General features: G+C 43.8%; 1 protein-coding gene across 3 annotated transcripts in view; it reads right to left on the bottom strand.

Moving 5' to 3' along the window:
• The window catches only part of VPS35L (VPS35 endosomal protein sorting factor like), a 1,473,617-nt gene that overhangs the window by 792,393 nt on the left and 660,831 nt on the right, over positions 1-20,393 (bottom strand). For all 3 annotated transcript variants that reach the window (XM_082262328.1, XM_082262327.1, XM_082262326.1), the window contains one exon: positions 7,917-8,039. In XM_082262328.1, coding sequence (XP_082118454.1) covers positions 7,917-8,039 — 123 coding nt within the window. The remainder of the gene's footprint in view (positions 1-7,916; positions 8,040-20,393) is intronic.

Genomic DNA, 20,393 nt, shown 5'->3' on the forward strand with positions numbered 1-20,393 from the left:
GATACTCCGGCCTTCTATATCCTGCAATTGTCGAGTATTCCGATGCGGAAATATAAGAAATCTATTGCACCACATGTGCTGTCCGCGGCGAGGTCTTGCATCCCACTCTATTGGAAGACTGCCCGGTCACCCTCCATCAGTGATTGCATGCACAGAGTGGAGGACATCAACAAGATGGAGGACTTGACCCTCACGGCACTCCACAAACGAGACAGATACGAAAAGATCTGGGGATACTGGAATGTGTTTCTCATCTCTGATAGGGGGAAAGCTCTGATGTGCCCTTAACTCCGCTGAGTTACCTCCCCTGGATGGGGGGCCAGTCCCGGCGCAGCATCCGCCTTCTCCCTGCCCCTTCCCCGTCACTTCCTCCCCACTTGTCTTCCCTTCTTTTCCCTTTATTTTTCTTGTTCCCCCCCCCTTCCCCCTTTTTCTCTGCTCCCTTTTGTTTTCTCGCTATGGTACTGTCCGGCTTCTCTGCCTCTTGTTGTGTCTTCTCTAATACCAAGTAGCACTCTATACACACTGAATATGGAGGTTTTTTCCTCCCCATGCTGTACCACTTGTATACAACCTTGTTTACTCTTGACTGTATTGTCTGATTTAAGGTCTTAAGTTTTCTGGCCCACCGTGGTGGGGCCCACTTTGGATGTTTTCTTTTTACTTAACGGAAGACTCAGTTGTGCATTTGCTTTTCTGATGGTATTGCCTTTTTTAGCATTTTGCCTTACCTTGCTGGAGGATTGTCTACTGTGGTTGTTTTATGTACCCTGTTGTTATTCCTCTTTGTTTGTTTCAATAAAATTTCATATTTGAAAAAAAGAAATGCACCCGTAACAGAACATCTCTAGATACATCATTGGGCAGGAAGGATGGCTTAGGCAACCTGTGAGTCCGGTTGATAAGCAAGTCCGCTGCGGAAGCCCCAGGCACCAAAGCAGTGAATAGAGCAGTGACATACCCCAAAAGTTGGGAAGGCTGAACCGTCTCAGGGATACCTCTGATCTTAATGTTATTTCTCCTGGAGCGATCCTCCAGGTCTGCCGCTTTATTTTTGAGCCATTGGATGTCCTCATCATGTGTGTTCACCCTATCCACCACAGCATTGATGCAAGAGGCTTGTTTCCCCATAGAGCGTTCAGTGGTATCTATTCTGGACCCCAGGGACACCATCTCCGATTTAAGCTGGTGCATGCAGGCCTGCATGTCCGCCTGCATGGTGGATCGGAGGGTATACATCATGTCCCTCATCACCCTCTCAGAGATAGGGTTGCTGCTGACGGGGAGTGCTGCAAAGGGATCTGGCTGGCTGGGTGGCTGTGCAGAGAAAGCAGAGGGGGAAATGCTTGTGTCCATACCTGCTCACTGATAGTGCCGTGGAGGGGAATCTCTTCTCTGCATGTTTTTCGCCGGACTTCTGGAAGAAGGTGATGGAGGCGAGGGGGAGCCAGAAGATTGCCCACTGTCCGGATTTGCTATCTGCTGGATGGCTGGGGCCGCGGATGGAGTTGCTTCAGCTGCTGTGGCTGCTGCTGCGATCGGCGGGCGCCGCCATTTTGTTGTAGACCGGCACTCTGTGAGATCCAGAAGCCGGACAGCTTGTTTAGCTGTTCCGGCCCCTTCTTGCGGCGGGCCATCTCGGCAATCAGCTGCCGTCACTGACGGAGAGTCGGGGCGTCGGTATCGGGCGAGGAGGCTATACTATTGTGGCGTGTCCAGGGTGGCCTCACGGAGCGGGACTAGAATGTGTCCATCTTCACCGCCGGAAACCACGCCCTCACAAATATGGTTTTTATGAACCATATTAAATAGGATCCACTCTAACAGGTTATGATAAGTTCATGCTTGTGAATTAGTGTGGCCGAGTCCATGAGAAACCATGTGCAGCCATTTTTCTTTGTTCACATGGCAGTTGGGAGTCTCTGCACACGGCCATGTTTATACATAAGCATTCACTCCTCTTTTCTATTGTACTTTTGAATGTATGCATGTCTGTGATTGGTGGTCTTGAAGCCACCCCTTCCTTTTGTTCACTTGATGTAAATAAACCTGAGCTCTGCTCTGTGTACACAGAGGGACCCTTCAGTTTGCATCAAATTGACTACAGCGAGCGTCTGTTCATTTCCTTGCCGCCGAGCGCTTGGCTAACCTTATACAAAAGAGCTGTACATTGTACATTTTTAAGTACAAGGGATAAATGGTGTTTGGCACGTATTAATATCCACAAGTGTGCTTTTCAGCGCACAGAGTTTCTATGCTCCAAACCTCATTAATTTCCACAACAATGGGGGGCGGCTAGAATATCTGATACCTATGTTCGAAACTGGAGGAAGCCATATACCGATGAAAGCCCACACAGTGTGGGTCGCGGTTCTGTTACAATGTTGTCTCCTCCTCCTGTATTCTGTCTCCTTTTTCCTCCGCTCTCAGTCTACACAGTGTGCAGAGACAGGGCCATGTCCTAAAGAATATACAAATAGGCTTGGACCAGGGATCAGAAGGGGAGACATTGACAAGTCATTTTACACATTTTTTTTTTCTTGACGCCCCCCCCCCCCCAAACCCACTACCTCCCTTTCCCCACCCAAACCTTTACTCCTGTTACCTGCCTCTCTCCTCCCCCTTCCCCCTGCCTTTCTGCTGCAATACTTAGCATGTTGTAAAATCAACCAACTAATTGTCCTGGAGTAGTTAGTGTTATCCCTGTTGGACACTCCTTGCCCATCTACATCTATACATGTAGGTGGTGCTCTATCCAGTACGCTCGTAGACCTCATTCTCCCTGTTCGGAAGAAGAGGTTTGGGGCCCCGTAAGGTTTCCCATCCTAAAATCCCTTGCACCCTCCTTTTCTCCCCCCCTGCCCGCCCACTCCACCCACCCTCACCCGACCAAGGTCCATCCCCAACCCTCCTCTCTGCCCTTTTTTTTTTAACTTTATAGTTTAATTTATTTCCTTTGATGCCAATTGCCACTGTTCTTCTTGAATTAGTTCTTCCGTTTTATCTTCGTGCCAGCCTGGTATATTTGGTATACAAATTTCTATATTTTTACAGAAGCTCTGCAGATCTTCTGGAAATCTTAATCTTGCCGTGCGACCTGCTCTCTGACCTATTAGATATGATGGGAAGCCCCAATTTACTGTATTCCATGGTTTTGCATGGACTCCAGGAGAGGTTTCAATAGTCTACTACTTCTTAATGTATCCTGAGATATATCTGTAAAGATCTGGATATTGGCGTCTTCATATTTTATGGGTGTTTTTCTTTTCAAGCTCTTCCAAATTTGTGCTTTTTCTGTATAATTCTGGACTCTTATAATTGTGTCCCGTGTGGCCTCTGCTGGTGCGCCTTTGGATCATCTGAGTGTACTATTTCCATTTTTATATGTTTCAGCTTCTCCTCTGTCCAGTATTGGATTAAAAATTATCCTAATTTTCTCTGTTAAGTCCTCTCTATGTTTTGGTTCAGGAAGGCCTTTAATGCTCAATTTCTTTCTTCTATTTTGGTTTTCTTGGTCTTCCAACTTGTATGTCAGGTTGCTCAGTGTTGTTTTTAAATCCTTCATCTTTTTTTTAACTCATTTACTGTTTGAATATAAGGGTTTTGTCTTTTTTCCATATCTTCCACATGTGGAAATAAGTGGCCCAGGTCATTATGTATTGTCATTTCTGTTTTTAAGGACTTTCTAACGCTGCAAACATAGTGGCCATTTCCCCCCTTGTGGGTAATTGGGTGTTCACCCCTTATTCTACTGTGAGGTCCTGCTCTGTGTCATTCTCCAAATCATACTCCAATCTTGACTGTCCTGTAGTATTTATGTTAAAGGGTGGTCTTTTCTGTCCACTTTTTTTCTTTTACCTCTGTCTGTCTTACACGGGTCACTTACTGTTTTCTCTAGGGCCTGTTTAGCTGGGCCATCTTCTTGTGTCATGTATTTTTTAATGTTGAAGGGCTTGAAGTTACTTTGCTGTTACTCAAAATCTTACTGTTTTACCTCTCATGTTTGTGTATGTACTATCCAGCCCCCTTTAACTCATAAGCCCCTGTGGAGATTCTGTGTCCCCAGTGTGGCGGTTCAGAATCAACAGTCAGTGCAAAGCAAGTCTGCAGCCAAAAAAAGTAAAAGAGAAAAAGATGGAGGGAATTATCACTTTGTTGGAGGGGTCACGCAAGGTATGATTATTATGCCTTAGGGGAGATTCAGGTTCCTGTTGTGGGGTTAATTGGTTCCAGAATGTTCGGGGATGCTCCCCTTCACTCTCTTCTCGCTCAACTCATCCCGTGTGCAGCTGCTTAGTCTAAGGGCGACCAGACTGGTTTCACATCCAGCTCTTCCATGGCCATTCTGCTTTACCCAGAGTGCATCCAGATGCCACCGGGTTCCGGCGGCCCCTGCTCGGCTCGCTCCGCCTGTCTCCAGCCACCCTCGGCTGTCTCCGTGACCACGTCACCACCTGAGCTCTGCGTCCAGCTGACACCACGCCGCCCGGTACCTAGGGTGTACCGTCAGCTCGCCTCCCGATAGACCAGCCCTGGGTGAGGAGGGGAGAATCCTCCAGGTTTTTCTCAGGTAGGAAGGGGGACAAAGCTTCAACGGACAAGGAGGGGAGGGGGGGGGGGGGGGTCAGGGCAGCAAGGGGAAATCAAACTCATCGCTTCATAGGAGAATGGGATCCTGGAGCTCCTAGCGGGAGCTCACTGTAACACCATGCATAAGCTCCTCCCTCAGCCTTTGCAGAGTTGGAAATTAATCTAGCCATTAAAAATTTACAAAACAGGAAGGGGCCTCTAAGTGCATTAAAACAAGACCTTTATTGCACAAAGAAAATTAAAAACACTTAAAGAAGTTTAAAAGTATACAGGCTCATCAGTGTATAGAAGACCTTCAGCAGGAGGTCTCCTTTGAGCTTTAGCAGCCGCATGATGTGTTCCAACCGGCCAGAGGTGGAAGACTGTATATCCAGAAAGTCAGAGAAGAGCTGGACCAGCGTGGAACGCAGAAGCCTAGATGTGACGTTGGAGGGGGCAGTAATGTGTTTCAGAGCATGCACATTGGCACCTTCTTCATGACCGTGGATAGAGAGCCCATCAAGAGGCATTTAGGATGGCTAGGTAAGGATCGTGGGCAGAGGTTGGGCGGCAATATCAATGCTCCTCAAATTATACAGGTTTGACAAATGACAAGAAAGACAAAAAACTACCACCAGTATAAAAAAATAGGACTGCAAGTTCTGTCATCTGAAACTTAAAATATTTTACAACAAAGTCTGCCACAAACATAACGCCAGAAGTCCCTTTTGGTCCAATATCAGACTTCAGTATCAACACCACTTGCAACGACTCTGTCTGCTGAGATTTGTTTGAGGTATTGTTGTATGATGATAGTAACAATGGCTCGCTCCTCAACAATACTGATACTGAGAGCTTTTTATATACAGGATTTTATGAGCCCTCCCCAACATACAATCCATAGGCCTAAATCCACTCTCTATTCCACCCTTACGAAAGGTTCATGTTTTGAGGCTTTCTACTCCAACTTCCTGATATATGTAATAAAAAAAAAAGGATTTGTGTACTTAACGTAAAATCAATTTCTCTGATTTCATTGATGGACAGTGCTCCATATTCAGAACCATAGGGTTATATTGCCCCCTACAGGAGTAGGACACTAGGTAGAAAAAACATTTGGCTACAGCTATGGGCAGTCTTAGCTTGTATACATCCCCTCTCTGCTATAGGCCTTCAGTTTAGTAGCAAGCAGTATCAAGTATCAAAGGGGTGGGTTCCCATCAATGAACTCAGAGAAATAGATTTTATGGCAAGTACAAAAATCCTATTTTCTCTTTTGTTCATTGACGGACATAGCGCTCCATATTTAGAACCATAAGGATGTCCCCAAGCAGTGTCAAAAACATGAGGGATGGGCCATAAGACCCAAGGCTAAATACAAGAAGCCAACCAGGTAACAGGAGCTCAATAAAAAACAAATGGAGCCCAACCTGAACAATACACCCCCAAAGAGGGAACAGGCTCTCTAAACAGCAGCCTGTAAAACCTTGCGGCCAAAAGAAGCATCCGCAAATACCAAATGATCCACTTTGTAGAATTTGGTGAAAGTGTGCACCGAAGGCCAGGTGGCCGCCTTGCAAACCTGTGCCACTGATGCCTGATGATGGAAGGCCCAAGAACCACTAAGCGCCCGAGTAGAGTGTGCCATTACAGGAAAAGGAGGGACCAAGGCCTTGAAAGAAGAAGCCTAAGTTACTGTCTGATCCATCTGGAAATGGTCGTAGAAGAAGCAGACAGCCCTTTTCTTGGCCCGTACGTGATCACAAACAGTGAGTATGACCTCCGAAAAGACTCTGTGGCTGCCAAATACACCTGAATCGCCCGAACCACATCCAAGGAATGCAAAGCAAATTCCTTAGGGAGTTTGGGCCTGGGACACAGGGAAAGCAGCATAATGTCTTCATTAAAATGGAAATCAGAGACTGCCTTAGGAAGGAACTACAGACATGGGCGAAGAACCACCATATCTTTGTGGACCACCAAGTAGGGGGTACGACAAGATAAGGCCATCAGCTCTGACACCCTGTGATAGCCATCAAAAAGGCTACCATCTGGGACAGCGTAAGCAGGAGAATCTCCCGAATAGTCTTAAAAGGAGGCTTCTGGAGAACTGAAAGTTCAGAACCAAGTTCAGATCCCACGGTGGTAGAGGAGACCGCACAGGTGCAGTCAGATGTCAAGCCCCCTGAATAAAATTATGCACCAGAGAGTGCGTGGCAAGGGGTCGCTGAAAGAAGACCACCAAGGTGGACACCTGACCCTTCATGGTACTAAAGGCGAATTTCTGTTCGACACCTCGTTGAAGGAAGGTCAAAATCAGAGCCACCAAAAAAGAATGAGGGTGAACATCAATAAACTCCCACCACAAAATGTATGCTTTCCACGTACAATGCAAGTACCCACAGGTCCGATTGTCCCAGGGAGAGGTTTACATCCACCCCAAAACCCTTAAGGGGGAGAGGGGGGATAGCTATTCCCCATACCAGGAACCAGGTAGGCACCACTCCAGACAGAACCTCCTCATCATTGAAATTGAGGGGGGCTGTCGGCCAGGAGGAACGCTGCGACTCAGGCCGAGACCCAGTCGTATGCGACCTCATGATGTGTTTAACTCGCAGACCAGCCCCCGCTGAATGGGGCTATGTTACAGCCAACCTAGCGCGGAGCTGTGGTCTGTGCGCGCGCGCTGGCAAGACTAGGGTGACCACTGGATCTAGATTGCCCACTCCGGAAGTTAATCTTACGTGCAAAAAAAATAAAAATGGAGAAAAAAAAGCCATTTAAAAAAGGGAAAAAATGCCAGGACCAGAGATCCCACCTAGGACTGCCCATAGACGCAACCAAGTCTTTTTTCTGCCTTGTGCCCTACTCTTTTAGGTGGCGAAATAACCTAAGGTTTTGAATACTTGGGAGCCATGTCTGTCAATGAACAGAGGAGAAAGAACTGTTTTTTTGTTTTGTTATAAAAAGGTATAGCTTTTCTTAAAGATTACGATTATGCAGGTCCTCTAAAGCCTATGGTTGAGCAACCTATAGTTACATTTTCAAAAGGTGGTCAGCAATGGCAGCCCTAATTTCTTATTTGGAGCTGCTAGAGTAAGTATACTTTTTTTTTAGAAATTACTCTCATCATCATCTCATCGTTCACTACTCTAATCATTACTTTTTTTATGCACCATATAGGAAAGGGATTCTAAAACTATAAAATTATAGACCAAAAATAAAATTCTCTAAATATAGTAAACAGTCTTACTTTGTAATTACAAATAGGGCATGTTTTGCATCCATACATTTTGCATACATTTTTACTACACAAAAAGCAGAATTTAGAAAAATGAAATGTTTACCTCTGGTGCGCGATAAGAAATGCACCTCAGCATCCAGTCAATAGCAGGAGAGTACAGTGTGAGGTATATAGGAATTTCTACAGCTTGAATCACCAGCTGATTCTGCACAACATCGCTGTGAATCTGAAATAAGTGGATGAAAGCACAACAGTGTTAGAGCAAATATAGGGAAAAAAACCCTCTCTCAACCTTTTTTGAGTCATGGGTCTGATTAAAGCTATGGACCCCCTGTAAAATTTAAAGAACAGGGCATTTGTCACAGGAAATATAAGACTTGTGTATATCAACAAATCAGTATTAAACACTCAAATCGTGCAACAACATAATAAAAGATATACCTGTGCTCAAATCCCAATAGCTTATAAATGTATTTAAACCATCAGGAGCTAACGGGGTGTGACCACATAACACTACAAATTCTGGTTGGACCCTCTGCACACTGCTATACATCCTTTCTATGGTTTTTTGTTCACATATATTGCAATACAGTCTTAAGCTGGCCAACTGAGTCAAAGTAATGCCTCTCATGACCAGTCCTACACTGCTTTGTCACTGCAAATGCTAAGGTGGACACCATGCTAACCTTGGACTTAAAGATAATGTGGGGGAGAGCTATGAGGTTGAGATTTGGTCACTGATCAGACCAGGTTGGCCAGGCTGTATAGTGGATGTAAACATATTTTGTAATCTGACCCTCACTGACCCAATGAGGAGGATGATTAATGATAGTGCAAAGCAGCTTACTGATCCTGAGGATGACAGAGCAAATGCATTGGACAGAACACAGAATGGTGACAGGTTAGATGCTTTCCCCACACATGCCCAGACTGTAATAGATTCCATGCTAAAAGATTTGCTTTGTTTCCTGAGGGGGGGCTCACAGCAAGACGTGTAAGCCCTTATGTGCAAAACCCAGAGAGAGTTGGAAGTGGTAGAGGAGTAGATTCCATGGAAAACAAAATTAAGTGAATTTACGCTGGCCCAAATGAATTGGTGGACGCTCACTTTGAATTGGAAGACAAAATTAAGTCTCAAACTCAAAGTGACGGATCTGGAAAACATATCCTGCCAAACAACATCATATTCTGAGACAGTCAGTCAAATTGGCTGACCTGCGTCCATTCCTCCAGTGCACAATTGCAGATATTTTACCTGCTATTCAACCACATGATATTGTTATTGAGAAGGCTCAGACTCACCAAACTTGCCCAACAGAGTACCAAGAGAAGCAAGAGCTCATATTCATTTTTACCATGTGAAAGACCAAGTTACTATTCCAGGAAGCTTTTACTATTCTTTCTCTTCCTGAGCCTTACTTCGGGATCTAAATTTTCACTGACCTCTCTCAAGCTACTATGACGGCACAAAAGAATCTAATCCTGATCACCAAGACTTTAAGAAATCATGAGATTCTGTATCGTTGGGTTTTCCCTGCAAAGTTTATTCTGGAGAAAGACAATACAGAATATACAATTCTCTTCCCTGGAAAAAGGCCTTAACCTTCTACGTAACTGGGCACTGCTTTAACCACTTGTCAAACACCCGCCGTAGTGTTACTGTGGCAGAGCGGCTCAGCTGTGCAAAATCACATAGTACTATGCGATTTAGTGCACAAGGTTTCGGCGATGTGCGCGTGCTGCCGGAGCCACGCTCCCGCTGTGTTTAGACACAGCGGAAGGCAGGCCGCAGGGAGGAGGGGAGGAGCGACAGCCATTGTCACTGCCCTCCCGCGATCATCAGGAAAACTGACCGAAGACCCACCTGCTTATGTAAACAAAGCAGGTTGATCTTCTGTCAGACAGGCAGGGAGAAATCAGCAGTTTCAGCTAAGCTGAAACTGCAATCTCTTGGTGCCTGTCACAGAACCCCCCCCCCCCACCCCCACAGTGAGCAAGCACAGTATTAACCCCATCCCTGCGAGTGTAATTTATACAGTAACTGTGCATATTATTTGGTCTCCAAAGTGTGTCAAAAATGTCAGTTAGGGGTCTGATCTGTCCGCGGCAATGTCACAGTGCCGCTAAAAATTACCAATAAAAAAATAAATAAATAAAAAGACCAAAATTCTATCCTGCAGTTTGTAAACGCTAAAACTTTTGCGCAAACCAATTAAAATACGCTTTTTGGCATTTTTTTTTTTACCAAAAATATGTAGCAGAATACAAATTGGCCTAAACTGATGAAAACATTTATGGGAATGTTTTATAGCAGAAAGTAAAAAACATGGCGTTTTTTTTCAAAATTGTCGCTCTTTTTTGGTTATAGCACAAAATCGAAAAACCGCAGAGGTGATCAAATACCGCTAAAAGATAGCTCTATTTGTGGGAAAAAAAGGACACCAATTGCATTTGGATACAGTGTCGCACTACCGCGCAACTTTCCGTTAAAATAATGCAGTGCCGGATCGCAAAAAATGGCCTGGTCATTAACGGGGTAAAACCTTCCGGGGCTGAAGGGGTTAAGACGACCAGGAGGACATCACTGATCAGCCTCAAAGGGACAGACGTCTTTCTCAGCATCAACCTGGGCATAGGTATGGGCACTCCTGAGACCTACCCCAGGAAGCTCGGCTAGGATTGCTACACCTACCCTTTACAGAGTTGGTTCCCACCTGCAACTAGAATGTTTGTTACATTTAATAACCAATATTAAGCATGTATGTTCGGTCATTATTTGGACATCAGGGCAGTTGTTTCTGTGTTACTGTTCTAGTTTATTTTACCCCCATTTCCTGTTTTCCAGGATGGTCCTGTATATACTGACTGTTTTCCAGATGGTTGTTACTGTTTACATCGTCTTTCTTCTCGTTTTAGTTTGGTTTCTAATTTTCTTTACAGCCAGAAACTTTTTTTTTTTTTAATAAAACTGTAACCAAAAAAGTTATCATAAACAGTGAACTATATATTACATATAAAAGGACATGAATTGGAAAGGCATATGTAGAACATTTGGACTTACAAGGTGGATTAGCAGAATGGACCATAGTGAATACCAGCCAGTCAGATACTTGCAATATGGAATTCTTTTTCAACGTCTATCCTACCTATTCCATTGAAGCAAGCTTCCTTTAAAATGATTGCCACAGCAGCATTGTCTTTTTTCTAGTATCAAATTTATGTCCATGAATGTCAAAGGCCAGAACAGTCCTTTTAAAAGGCATGCATTATCGGATAAAGCTTTTTGGCAGCAAAGTGACATTCTCTGTGTTCAAGACACTCACTTCATGGTCAATCGAGCTCTGCAGTGTTCTAATGCTAAGTTCCCACAATTTATAATGGCTAAAGCTCCAAAGAGAAGGGAATCATTATCACAATAAGGGACTTGGTTTTTCTTTTTCTTTATTGGAGAAGTATATTGACAAGCATGGTAGATTCATCAACAAAGTGTTTTATACTGTGGTTAATTTGCATGCTTCAAAACCTCATCCTCTGTTTTTTTTTTTTTTTCTGTAAACTACTACGCCAAGTGCAGAAATGGAGAAGAAGATATCTAATAATATGTAGTGATTTTTAACACTGTTATGAATCTTACAATGGACTCCTCTTCTAATTCTGTGATGTGTCGCCCAAACATATGCCCACTCTGCTTTCAAGAGGAGCTCTTTTATCATTGGTAGTGCCTACACAGTACAGAAAAGGATTACACCTTTTTATCTGCAGCTCATTAGAGCTGCTCACAAATTTACTTTTTCCTGACTGACAAAAAAGTTCTACAGTAGGTCTCGCAGATGTGCATACACAATATACAGTATCTCACAAAAGGGAGTACACACTTACATTTTTGTAAATATTTTATTATATCTTTTCATGTGACAACACTGAAGAAATGACACTTTGCTACAATGTAAAGTAGTGTGTGTACAGCTTGTATAACAGTGTAAATTTTCTGTCCTCTCAAAATAACAACACACAGCCATTAATGTCTAAACCGCTGGCAGCAAGAAGATTGCCAAGACCCTGAAACTGCACGTGCTCAGCGTCATATCCAGAGGATGTCTTTTGGAAATAGACGTATGAGTGCTGCCAGCATTTCTGCAGAGGTTGAAGAGGTGGGGGGTCATCCTGTCAGTGTTCAGACCATACGCCACACACTGCATTAAATCGGTCTGCATGGCTGTCGTCCCAGAAGGAAGCCTCTTCTAAAGATGATGCACAAGAAAGCCTGCAAACAGTTTGCTGAAGACAAGCAGACTAAGGACATGCATTACTGGAACCATTTGCTGTGGTCTGATGAGATCAAGATAAACTTACTTTGTTCAGATGGTGTCAAGCGTGTGTGGCAGGAACCAGGTGAATAGTAGAAAGACAAGTGTGTCTTGCCTACAGTCAAGCATGATGGTGGGAGTGTCATGGCCTGGGGCTACATGAGTGCTGCCGGCACTGAGGAGCTACAGTTCATTGAGGGAACCATGAATGCCAACATGTACTGTGACATATTGAAGCAGATCATGATCCCCTATCTTTGGAGACTGGGTCACAGGGCAGTATTCCAACATGATAATGACCCCAAACACACCTTCAAGATGACCACTGCTAAAGAAGCTGAGGGTAAAGGTGATGGACTGGTTAAGCATATCTCCAAACCTAAAACCTATTGAGCATCTGTGGGGCATCCTCAAAATGGAAAGTGGTGAAGTGCAAGGTCTCTAACATCCACCAGCTCTGTGATGTCATCATGGAGGAGTGGAAGAGGACTCCAGTGGCAACCTGTTAAGCTCTGGTGAACTTCATGCCCAAGAGGGTTAAGGCAGTCCTGGAAAGTGTACTTACTTTTGTTGCCAGCGATTTAGACATTAATGGCTGCGTGTTGAATTATTTTGAGGGGACAGCAAATGTACACTGTTATACAAGCTGTACACTCACTACTTTACATTGTAGCAAAGTGTCATTTCTTCAGTGTTGTCACATGACATGAAAAGATATAATAAAATATTTACAAAATTGTGAGAGGTGTACTCACTTTTGTCAGATACTGCAACATGGTCAGACCATGGACCCATCGCTATGAATATTGTGGACGCACATAAAATCCACTGTACCACTTTATAGAGAACTAAGACCTCAAAATCATCTAACCTTGAGTGCAATGCTGAAATCTGTCAAACTTATAGACTTGTTCTCCTTAACCGCCTTAGCGGTAATCCCGAGCGTGACTCGGGGTTGATTTTTCATTGCAGGAGCGGTAACCCCGAGTCACGCTCGGGGTGGATTGCAGAGAGCGCAGCGGAGCTTCTCTTACCTTATCCTGGCGATCCAGCGATGATCTCTCATTGCTGCGACCGCCAGCCGAGAGTCCCGCCGCTCCTCCGTCCCTCCGTCGGTACGATCACTTCCTAGTTCCGTTCCCTGCAGCAGCAATGCTGCATGGGAGCGGAACTAGGGAGGGAAATTCAAAAAAAAAAAAAAAAAAACGTTGCACAAAACACACTTTATATATATATATATATATATATATATATATATATATATATATATATATATAGATGCATATATATATATATATATATATATATATATATATATAAAATTATATTATTCATTCAATTATAATTCATGCGTTATATATTATATATATATATACACACACACACACACATATCTATATATAATATATAATGCATGAATTATAATCTAATCAATAATATAATTTTATTATATATATTATATATTAAATAATAAAATAATATTATTGATTCGATTATAATTCATGCGTTTGTGTTTCAAATTTATCACATCTGGGATGTCTACTAGAGTCTTGTTTTGGTCAGGTTTAAGTCAGTAATTACTAAGAATTATAGGCCTATAATACATAACACATATAATACATATACATAACGCCAAATTTCCATGAAAAGAATTGTACCGCTTTTGGTATGTAATTCCAGACATTCATACCGCCAGGGAGGTTAAGCACTTGCCGACCGCCCCACGCAGATTAACTGTGACAGGGCGGCTCGGCTGTGCATAATCACGTAGATCTACGTGATTATGTGCGCACAGTCTCAGCGCCGTGCTCCCGCTGTGATGAGACACAGCGCGAGGCAGACCACGGGAAGAGCGGGAGCGATCGCCGCCGGCCTCCAGCGATTTTCAGGGGAACTAACAGGAGAGCAGTCTGCCTCAGTTTAGCAGAACACGATCTCTGTGTGCCTGTCACTGAGCCCCCCCCCCCCACCAGTTAGTAAGCACAATTTATGCTCACACTTAAATCCTTGATTGCCCCTAGTATTAACTCCTTTCCTGCCAGTGTCGTTTATACAGTAACAGTGCATATTATTTAGCACTAATCACTGTATTGGTGTCACTGGTCCCCAAAAAGTGTCACTTAGTGTCAGATTTGTCTGCCGCAATGTTGCAGTCCCGCTAAAAATCGCTGTTTACCGCCATTACCAATAAAAACAAAAACAAAAAAAAGTCCAAAAATCTATCCCATAGTTTGTAAATGCTATAACTTTTGTGCAAACCAATATATACGCTTTTTGGGATTTTTTTTACCAAACATATGTAGCAGAATACAAATTGGCCTATACTGATTAAAAAAATATATTTTGTATTATTTGTAACGTTTAATAGCAAAAAGTATTTTTTTTTTTTCAAAATTGTCACTCTTATTGTTTATAGCGCAAAATCTGAAAACCGCAGAGGTAATCAAATACCACCAAAAGAAAGCTCTACTTGTGGGAAAAAATATAATTTTTTGTAAGAACTTACCGTAAAATTCTTTTCTCCGAGTCCTCTGACAGTTGCCGCCCACTCATACAGTCTTCACTTATGGGTATTGGTCTTATCCACAGGAGTAAGCGAGGCAGAAGGTTTTGTTAGAAACATTCACAAAACTTTGCATAGACACACCTACAGGGGGCTGTCCCTCTGGTCCAATAACCCCGGCTAGCCTCATTCCCAATTCAGTTTGGTAGCAAGCAGTAGAGTTAAGGTCAGAACTCTGTGCAGCCCAGTCAAGTTCCTCCACCCCAAACTCGCTCATCCATGTCTTTATGGACCTTGCTTCGTACACCAAAAGAGGGGTGGGGGGTGGTGACTGTCAGAGGACTCAGAGAAAAGAATTTTACAGAAAGTTCTTACAAAAAATTATATTTTCTCTTACGACCTCTGACAGTCGCCGCCCACTCATACAGTCTTCACTTATGGGATGTCCCAAAGCAGTGTAGACATGAGGGGTGGGAAACGCAACCGTCTCAAAGGCAACGCAGCACCCAAGGTCAGAGAAAAGAACCTTATCTGAACCAGAAAGGTAACACACTGGAGAACAAGAAAGCTCAACAGGAGCGAACAAACCCAGGAAAGCAAAACAAGGGTGGAGAGAATAAGAATGATGGAATATTTAAAAAACGAGGGAGAAGAAGAGATGGTAGAATGGGTAAATATCTGGGAGGATTGGAATGAGTTCAAGAAAACAAGGGAATATACCAAATGGAGAGAAGGGAAAGAAGAAGACGAGGGAGAAAGTTAGGGGGGAGGGATAGGTGAGGGGGGGGGGGGGGGGAAGAGGGAAGAATAATGGATTGAAAATATAATTGTTTTAATGCATAATTGTATGTTTTGTATTTTGAAAAATTAATAAACAAATTTAAAAAAAAAAAAAACTTTGCGGCCAAAGGAGGCATCCACCAATGCCAAAACATCAAATTTGAAAATTTTGAAAAGGTGTGCACAGACGACTAGGTCGCCGCTTGCACACCTGGGACACTGACGGCTGATGGCGGAAGGCCCAAGACGCACTCACCGCTCTGGTATAGTGTGCCGTGACAAGGAAGGTCCCTCAGGAAGGACAAGAAGAGAATCCGACTTTCTGAAGGATTCGGTAGACGACAGGTAAATCCTGATCGCCCGGACTACATCCAAAGAACGCAAGGCAAACTCCTTAGGATGCTTAAGATTCGCACACAGCGAAGGCAAGACATTGAGATGAAAATTAGACACCACCCTATGAACAACCAGGTAGGGAGAGCGGCAAGACAGGGCGGCCAACTCCGACACTCTACGAGCAGATGTGATCGCCACCAGAAAGGCGACTTTCTGTGACAGAGCAGGCAGAGGAATCTCCCGGAGGTTCTCAAATGGAGGACGTTGCAAAACGGACAGAACCAAATTCAAGTCCCAAGGAGGCAAGGGTGCCCTCCTAGAGGGAACCAGATGATGTACCCCTTTAATAAAGGAGTGGATCAAGGAATTTGATGCCAAGGGGCGCTGGAAGAGAATGACCAGCGCAGATAACTGACCCTTAATAGTGATCAGCGCAAGACGCTGGTCCACACCAGAGTGAAGGAAGGCCAAACACGCCCGTCACCGAAAAGGAGCGAGGATGAAAACCCTGTGATTCGCACCAGGCGAAATAAGCCTTCCAGGTACGATAAGAATTCTTACCTGCACTCTCAGAATGTAAGGACAACATGGATATGGACTCAAGCACAGAGGGTGAGAAACCATCGACTCCTATGTCTAATGTATGCAAGACTGCAGCCAAGGACAAAAAAGATAAAGTGAAGTCTCAATGGAAGCAGCTGTTGCTGGGTGATTCAATCATAAGAAGTGTGGAGCTTAAAGAAAATGGTTTTGCGAGATGTCTCCCTGGTGCTACTGCTAGACGAGATAGAAGACGTATTATTAATATTGTTAAGCAAGCAAAGCAGGAAGGGGATGTGGATGTTCTTGTCCATCTAGGGACAAATGACCTGGCTTGCAATGAAGTGTCAGAGGTGAAAAAATCTTTTATCACACTTGGTAATGACGTACAGGATTTTGCATCCACCATTTCATTTTCTGAAATTCTGCCTGTGCATAATGTTCAGAATCATAGGCAGAGGCGCATAAAGGAGTTCAACATATGGCTTAGTAAATGGTGTCAAGAGCAAGGATTTGGCTTTGTTTCTCATGATAGCTCTACTTGGAATAGAAAGGAACTGTACAAAAAAGATGGTTTGCATCTTTCTCTCAAAGGAACAAATGTACTTAGTGAACAACTCCAAGAATTTGCGAAAGAGTATTTAAACTAGGAGGGGGGGGGGGCAAAAGAGTGGAAATACAAGAGTCCAATTGCCCCCCGAAACAATGCCAGAACAGGTCAGAAGCACAGAGGTTAAGAAATGATAAGCTCAGAGTCCTGTCTACAAATGCTCGCAGTTTAGGTAAAAAAATCAATGAACTTGGGTCAATAATGGCATCTGAGAATGTAGATTTAGTGGCTGTTACGGAGACATGGTTTAATGAAAGAAATGACCGGGACATAACCATACCAGGGTACTCTTTATACAGAAGAGACAGAGAAGGCAAGAAAGGAGGAGGAGTGGCCCTGTATGTGAAAGATAGCATTAAATCTAACCTAATACAAGTTGGTGAGGCCAACATAGAATCAGTTTGGGTTACGTTGCAGTTTGCTAATCATGCAGTAACTCGTGTAGGTGTGATATATAGACCACCTGGTCAAGTTAAAGAACTAGATGATCTACTAGTTGAAGAAATAGCTAAAATGACAATGAAAGGAGAAGTTATCATTATGGGAGATTTCAATCTTCCAGATATAAACTGGAAAACCAAAATAGCAAGTTCTACCAGGAGTACAGATATTCTAAATTCCCTACTGGGGTTGTCTCTGCAACAAGTGGTTGAGGAGCCAACCCGGAGGGAGGCCATTTTGGATTTGGTATTCACAAATGGGGATTCGGTATATGATGTCATTGTAGGCGAAACCTTGGGATCTAGTGATCACCAGTCAGTGTGGTTTAATATAAGAACTGTGAAAGAGTCACACCACACAAAAACAAAAGTTTTAGATTTTAGAAAAACAGACTTTTCAAAAATGAAATTAGTCATAAATGAGTCCTTATCAGACTGGAACGGATTACATGGAGTCCAGGAGAAATGGGACTACTTAAAAGGTGCATTATTGAAGGCAACAGAAAATTGCATTAGACTTGTCAGTAAAAGCAAAAAAAGGAAGAGACCACTGTGGTACTCAGCAGAAGTGGCCCAAATCATTAAAAATAAAAAGCTAGCATTTTGTAATTATAAAAAAACCCAGAGCAATGAAGATAAGGAAATCTACAAGATTAGGCGGAAAGAGGCCAAGCAAGTTATAAGAACTTCTAAAGCACAGGCAGAAGAAAAACTAGTTCAGTCTATGAAAAAGGGGGATAAGACATTCTTCAGATATTTAAATGAAAAAAGGAAATTAAAACAAGGAATAACTAAATTAAAAACAAAGGACGGAAGGTATGTAGAAGAGAATAAAGGGCTAGCCGACTGCCTTAATGAATACTTCTGTTCAGTTTTTACAGAAGAAAAAGGAGAAGGACCTCCACTTGAAAGGATGACTAATGAATCGTTTGATGCATGTGTCTTTACAGAGGAAGACGTTCTAAGATTGCTGTCTAAAGTGAAGACAAATAAGTCACAGGGTCCTGATGAGATACACCCAAAATTATTAAAAGAGCTTAGTGGTGAGCTGGCAAAACCATTAACAGATTTATTTAACCAAGCATTAGTAACAGGAGTCGTCCCGGAAGATTGGAAATTGGCAAATGTCGTGTCCATTCACAAGAAAGGTAGTAGGGAGGAATCGACCAACTATAGACCAGTGAGTCTGACATCAATAGTAGGCAAATTAATGGAAACCCTATTAACCACTTTACGACCGGCGCACAACGGTCTACGTCGGCACTCAGCCCCGGCCAGGCAAACTGACGTAGGCCTACGTCAGCACTTTTTGCCGGCCCTGTGCGCGCTCCCGCGCGCCCCCGCCCCCACCGATGGCTCGATTGGGTTCAGAACCGATCAGTCATCAGGTCCAGGCCAATCATTTTTGGTCTGGACCTGTTGATCGGTCCTGCCCAATCAGATCACCCTCTAAGCCTGTGAAATGTAAACACAGGCTTAGAGGAGATGTGCCCTCCCCCCACAACGGTCTTTTTGGATCCAGCGTGAGAGGAGAGCACATCTTACTGTGAGTAATTGCACCAAGCACCCACACACAGCTAGATAGGCACATTTCACCCCCGATCGCCCCCCCAATTAACCCCTACAGCCCCTGACACAACACACACTATATACAGCATATAGCAGTTACCTATATACCTGTATAAGTGTGATTTGTGAACAGGTGTAGCACTTGCGACCCCCCCTTTTCCACTCAAATTACCCCCCACCCCCCCCTAATAAAGATTTAACCCACTGATCTCCCCTGACCCCCCCCCCCCTGATCACCGCCGTTCACCCCTACACCCTCTGTCACATCAGCACTAATACAAACGCAATATACGGTGTTATTGTATTTTTGTATTAGTGTCATTGTGATCAGAATTAGCGCAGGCGACTAAGTTTCTGTCCCAAGAAGGTTTAGGGTCCCCGCCACCCGCCCAATAAAGATTTAATCCCCTAACCCCCCCTGATCACCCCTACACCCCCTGCCACAACACACACTGTATACAGTATATAGCATTTTGCTATATACCCGTATAAGTGTGATTTGTGGTCAGGTCTAGCGCTTGCGACCCCCCTTTTTCCACTTGAATTACCCGCCACCCCCCCTAATAAAGATTTAAGCCCCTGATCCCCCCTGATCACCGCTAGTTAACCCCTACACCCTCTGTCACATCAGCACTAATACAAACGTAATATACTGTGTTTTTGTATATTTGTATTAGTGTCATTGTGATCAGAATTAGCGCAGGCGACTAAGTTTGTGTCCCAAGGAGGTTTAGGGTCCCAGCCACCCGCCCAATAAAGATTTAATCCCCTGATCCCCCCCTGATCACCCCTACACCCCCTGCCACAACACACACTGTATACAGTATATAGCATTTTCTATATACCCGTATAAGTGTGACTTGTGACCAGGTTTAGCGCTTGCCACCGTTCCTTTTATCCTTAGGATACCCGCCAGTCCCTGCCAATAAAGATTTAAACCCCTGATCCCCCCCTGATCACATCCCGTTAACCCCTACACCCTCTGTCACATTAGCACTAATACACACATAATATACTGTTTTTACTGTATTTTGTATTGGTGTCATTGTGACTTGAGGTTGCGCTAGCGAGCTAGTTTCTTTCCCAAAGGAGGTTTAGGGTCCCCGCCAACCCCCCCCCCCCCAGATCCCCGGCGCATAGTTTAGAAGTAACCCCTTGATTACCACACACGCACGCACGCACATACACTTCCATTTCTAGTATAGTGTTTGAACAGATCAATATCTGATCTGATCAGAACTATACTAGCGCCCCCATAGTTTAGGGTTCCCAAAACACGGTGTTTGCACGATCAGTACTGATTCCGGCCAGCACCTGTGTTTAACCCTTTCACCCAGGCAAGTGTAGTAATCAATAGATTACTGTCACTTGCAAAAAAACACAAGACACAAAACCGCTGTGTTAGCAGAGTCAGGCCTGATCCCTGCTAGCATTAGCAGTTTTTTTTGTAGCGCTTGAAATAATCTTCGACAACCAGGTGCTTTTATTACCTGTG

This window comes from Pelophylax lessonae, assembly GCF_965119305.1.
Source record: "Pelophylax lessonae genome assembly, chromosome: 6".
Classification (NCBI taxonomy): domain Eukaryota; kingdom Metazoa; phylum Chordata; class Amphibia; order Anura; family Ranidae; genus Pelophylax; species Pelophylax lessonae.